General features: G+C 50.6%; 1 protein-coding gene across 1 annotated transcript in view; it reads left to right on the top strand.

Moving 5' to 3' along the window:
- Positions 1 to 1,259: 1,259 nt before the first annotated feature.
- Positions 1,260 to 4,722, top strand: part of Rasgrp4 (RAS guanyl releasing protein 4) — an 18,657-nt gene continuing 15,194 nt past the window's right edge. Inside the window, exons 1-2 of the mRNA XM_005361316.2 lie at positions 1,260 to 1,318; positions 3,802 to 3,986. Coding sequence (XP_005361373.1) covers positions 1,296 to 1,318; positions 3,802 to 3,986 — 208 coding nt within the window. The 5' untranslated portion in view covers positions 1,260 to 1,295. The remainder of the gene's footprint in view (positions 1,319 to 3,801; positions 3,987 to 4,722) is intronic.

Genomic DNA, 4,722 nt, shown 5'->3' with positions numbered 1-4,722 from the left:
GCCTGCCTCTGCCTCCCGAGTGCTGGGATTAAAGGAGAGGAACATTTTTATAAAAAGATAACCCGGGGAATAGAAGACACAACTCAGTTGGTAGAATGCTTGCCCAGAACACACAAAGCCCCAGGTTGAGACCCAGCACTTTGTGAACTGGCATGGTGAGTCACAGCTACCGTCTCAGCATTTGGGAGATGGAGGGGGAAGTTATCCGCAGCTCCAAAGAGAATCTGGGATCAGTCCGATCTACATGAAAAATTTCTTGAAACACCATACCACACACGCGCGCACACAAACACACACACACACACACACACACACACACACACACACACAGAGGAAGGGGGCTAGCACAACAAAAAACCAGTACAGCACACTGAGTCAATATCGAAATGAAAGCCACGGGACTGCCCTGCTCTTGCAGAAGACCTCAGCCCATGCCCTGTGGCTCACAACTGCCTAAAACTCCAGCTCCAGGGGAATCTGACGCTTCTAGCCTCCTCTGAGGGCACTGGCACTTGTGAGCACATAGCCACTTACAGACAACACATACACAGGATTCAAAGTAAAAATAAAATACAACAAAAGGTGAGTGTACCTTTAGAAATAAAAATAGATAAATAAAGAAAACCCCAAACTCTTAGAGAAGTTAACGGTGCACGGGAGGTGCAGCCTGAAGGATTTTACCAAGAACAGAATAAAGTGAAAATGTTTCCCCAGGATAAACGGTGTCCTCCAAACCAGCCGTGCATTACACGCCTGTCGTCCTAGCATGTGGGAGGCTGAAGCAGGAGACTTTCTTTGAGTACTGAGGCCAGCCTGGGGTTCTTGAGAGTCTGGCTTTAAAGAACAAAATACAATATAAAAAGAGAAACCTTTCCTCTGAGCTTGTGTTTTTACATAAATACCAGCTACACTTTTTAAAGCTGTTTTGCGTGAGTGTTTGCATGCGAGCGTGTGTGTGTGTGTGTGTGTGTGTGTGTGTGTGTGTGTGTGTGTGTGTGTGTATGACAGAGGTGGGGGAGAAAGGAAGATGGGGAGGGAGATAGCTAGAGAGACAGCTGAGAGGGGGTAGGCAGCACCGGAAACCTCAGCAGGCAGGGATCCCCTTGGGGGGAGGGGAGCCTTTGGTCTCTCCCCAGCCTCTTCCTTCCCCCTGGCCTGGGGGGAGTGGGGAGGGGCAGTTCCTCTTTCCTTCCTAAACACCCTGGACGCTGCAGCAGCTCCCTGGGGGCCGACAATCTGGCCAGAGAAGGAACAGAATCATATGCCTGTCAGAACCCCTGCCCCCTCTAGGAACCATGAACCGGAAAGACAGCAAAAGGTAAGAGGACTCCCCAAAAGAGACCTGGGAGAGCCAAAGGACTCTCCCCAGGGAGGTCTGGAAGAGCCAGAGTCTGTTAACTCTGGCTGTGGCCAGTGGGGGGACAATACGATAAGGGGTGCCCCCATTCCTCCAATGGGGCTCTCGTGGGTCAGAGGGATGAATGAGATGCTTCAGGGCGCTGAGCACCTGAGCCTCCGTTACTGCTGTTGTCTCTCCCTGGACTTTGAGCTGTCCTGTGTCCCTCGATCCCAGCTCCCTCAGCTGGCTGCCTCTGTCTTCCCTGGGGTCTTCCCTGTCCCCTATTATGGTCACTACCCCCCTGGACTGGAAACTCCAGGCTCCTGCAGGACTGTGCCCCAGGAGAGAGGTTTATGACGTAGGTCTCTGCAGCTTCCCTGCCTCTTAAACCACTGCTGGCTGCTTCAGGCACTTCTGGGGGCTGCCCATTCCAGCAGGATCGGAAATGGGCTTCTTTCTCCTGGCATTGCTAGCCCTCCTGTCCCCATAAGGAAAGATGGTGTAGGGTCCCCAGCCTGGATAGCTCTCCCAGTCTCCCTAGCGCAGTCCTGATGAGCAAAGGGACCTACTCAGCAATATGGTAAGAGAATCTTGGGTGCCTCAGTTCCTGGCTGTGTGACCTCAGGTAAGTTACTCAACTACTCTGTCTCAGTTTCTGCTTCCGTCAGAATTATCATGGGCACCACTTTAGAGGGGCTTGCAGAACTTACTCTGCTTTGACCACCAGTTCTCAAAGGTGAGCCTGTATGGCAGCCACACCAAGGGCTTGAAAGCGCCAGCCCCTGGGCCTACCCTTAAAGCCCTAAAGTTTTAGATTCCATGAGTCTGCGCTGGCGCCTGAGAAACTGTACTTATATGGAATGCCCAGGAAGGTGATGCTTTTGGTACTTGGTGTGAGTACCTGAAAAACACGGAGTGCTCAGCCCTTGGGCTGCTTCCGAGTCAGTGCTCAAATGTCCATTAACATTTAACAGCTATATTAAGCCCTTAAGAGGTTGCAGGAGACACGGCAGATTTATTTTAGGGTGTCCTTGTTTGTGTTTTCACACCCATGCCATGCTGGAAGCCTGGCTGCTTCCTCCTGTCTTTTTTTTTTTTTCTTTCTTAGATCGTATCTTGCTCTGTAGCCCAGGCTGAACTCGAACTTGCAATCCCCCTGCCTCATTCTCCCAGGCAGCTAGAATTACACAGTAGCACCATCGTAAGCGGCTTTCTCTCCAAGTCTCACTATCTGCTTCCCCACCAGCTGGGCCCCTTTGAGGAGCCAGGCTTAGGAACGCCGGGGAAAATCCAAGGATGACTTTACTTTTTCATTTGAAGAAAACAAGGGCTAGAAAGACATTGGGTAACTTATAAAGAGGCACATGGCCAGCGGAAACTTCTCGAGCCCAGCTCTGAATGACTCTGACAACTCAATCCAACCCCTCCCTCCATTCCTCCATTCCTCCCTTCTGCATCCTCCCTTTTTCCTCACCTGGGACTGACTCCTAGGGAGGCAGACGGCGGCGACAAGGTTATTTTTAAACTTTCCTTGAAGCGGCTGTAGCCCCAGGGACCCCGCCTACCTCCCAGGAGCCCAGGAGAAGCTCTGTACTTCCTCTCTGGGCTCCAAATGTGGAGAAAGGCTAGAGGCTAAGACTGTGAAGGGGAGCTCAGGAAGGGCCTGCTGCCTTGCAGAGGCAGGCTGCATTTCGAGAGGCCTGACTGCAGGAGTGGGCGCCATCGCTGGGCCACAGGGGCAGGACTCCTAACTCCAGAGCTCATTCTGGCTTTGGCAGGAGCCTGAAGGCCAACTTGTGGACACCTAAGATGCCCTGGAGTTGGTCCGAGGGTCATTTCTTGGGTTCCCTGAGAACTCAGGATGAATCCTGGGGGCTTGCTTACAAGAGATTTCACCTGTGCTGCTTTGGGGTTATATATTATCAAGAAGAACTTGAAGAGAAGTGGGAATAGAAGAAAGTAACAGGGGAGAGAGAAAATACTACGTGTGTTTCCTTTATATGCGAAACCTGTATTTAAGTATGCGTATACACACACGTATATATGACATGAAAACAGAGGACAATATTTGGGAAAGAGAAGGAGCCAATGATATGATGGGTGGCAGATAGGAACAAGGTATGAGTACGGTGATAAAGATTATGTGTGATAAATGTCATAATGAAACCCACTATTTTGTATACTAACTTTAAAAACAATAATGAAGTCAATGCCTGGAGGGGGGAGTTAAGCTTTTGGAAGGCCCTCAGTCCTGGGTCTTTGACCATGATTGCCTGGAGAATCTGAAATATTTTGGAGTTTGTCGCCCATGAGTCCCTAGTGGGTAGCCCTGGACCTTGGTCTACAAGAACTTTGGTCCATGGTGCTTAGAGGCACTGGGATCAAGAGGAATTCTGGGAGTATACTTGAAGGAAGGTACTCCCGTGATGCTATGCAGCGGGGTGTTTTGTGTATGCCTACAGGAAGTCTCATCAGGAATGCTCTGGGAAGGCAGGTGGGCGGGGTCGGCCACGACAGGCCCGCCGCCACAAGACGTGCCCCACCCCCCAGGAAATCATCAAGGTTATGGCTTCCATGAATCTGGGGGTGCTGAGCGAAGGCAGCTGCAGCGAAGATGAGCTGCTGGAGAAATGTATCCAATGCTTCGGTGAGTAGGCCTACCCAGGCCAGCCTTCCCAGCGCACACAGCCCGCTAAGCGGTCCTCTGTCAGCCTCACTGGTAGGGGCGGAAAGCGGGTCAGTAGGGTGATTCTGCCTTATGTAAATGACATAAATGATGAGAGGGAGTTTGGGTCTAGTCGCATAGTATTGAAGGCTGAGGCAGGAGGATAAAGTTCGAGACCTAGCGGGGTGATATGGCGCACGCCTTTAATCCCAGCACTTGGGAGGCAGAGGCAGGCTGATCTCTGTGATTTGAAGCCAGCCTGATCTAAATAGCAAGCTCCAAGCCAGCCAGCACTACTTAGTGATATCCTGTCTCAAAAAAATGAGTTAAGGGGCTGAAGTGATAGCTTAGTGATTAAAATCATGTACCCCTCTTGCAGAGGGCCTGAGTTTGGTTCCTACTATCTTCATCAGAGGGCTTACATCACTTGTGACTCTAGCTCCAGGGAGCCTGATAGCCCTGGCATGAGAGGGCTCCCAGCACCCATATGAACAAACCCACACTTCACACACACACACACACACACACACACACACACACTTCACACATACATTTCACAACACTTCACACACACACATACACACTTCGCACACACATACACACACTTCACACACATACACATTCTTCACACACACATACACACACTTCACACACACATACATACACACACTTCACACATACATTTCACAACACTTCACACACACTTCACACACACATA

This window comes from Microtus ochrogaster, linkage group LG4, assembly GCF_000317375.1.
Source record: "Microtus ochrogaster isolate Prairie Vole_2 linkage group LG4, MicOch1.0, whole genome shotgun sequence".
Taxonomy (NCBI): Eukaryota; Metazoa; Chordata; class Mammalia; order Rodentia; family Cricetidae; genus Microtus; species Microtus ochrogaster.
The sequence above is the reverse complement of the archived record's forward strand: the minus strand, read 5'-3'. Positions and strand labels throughout refer to the sequence as shown.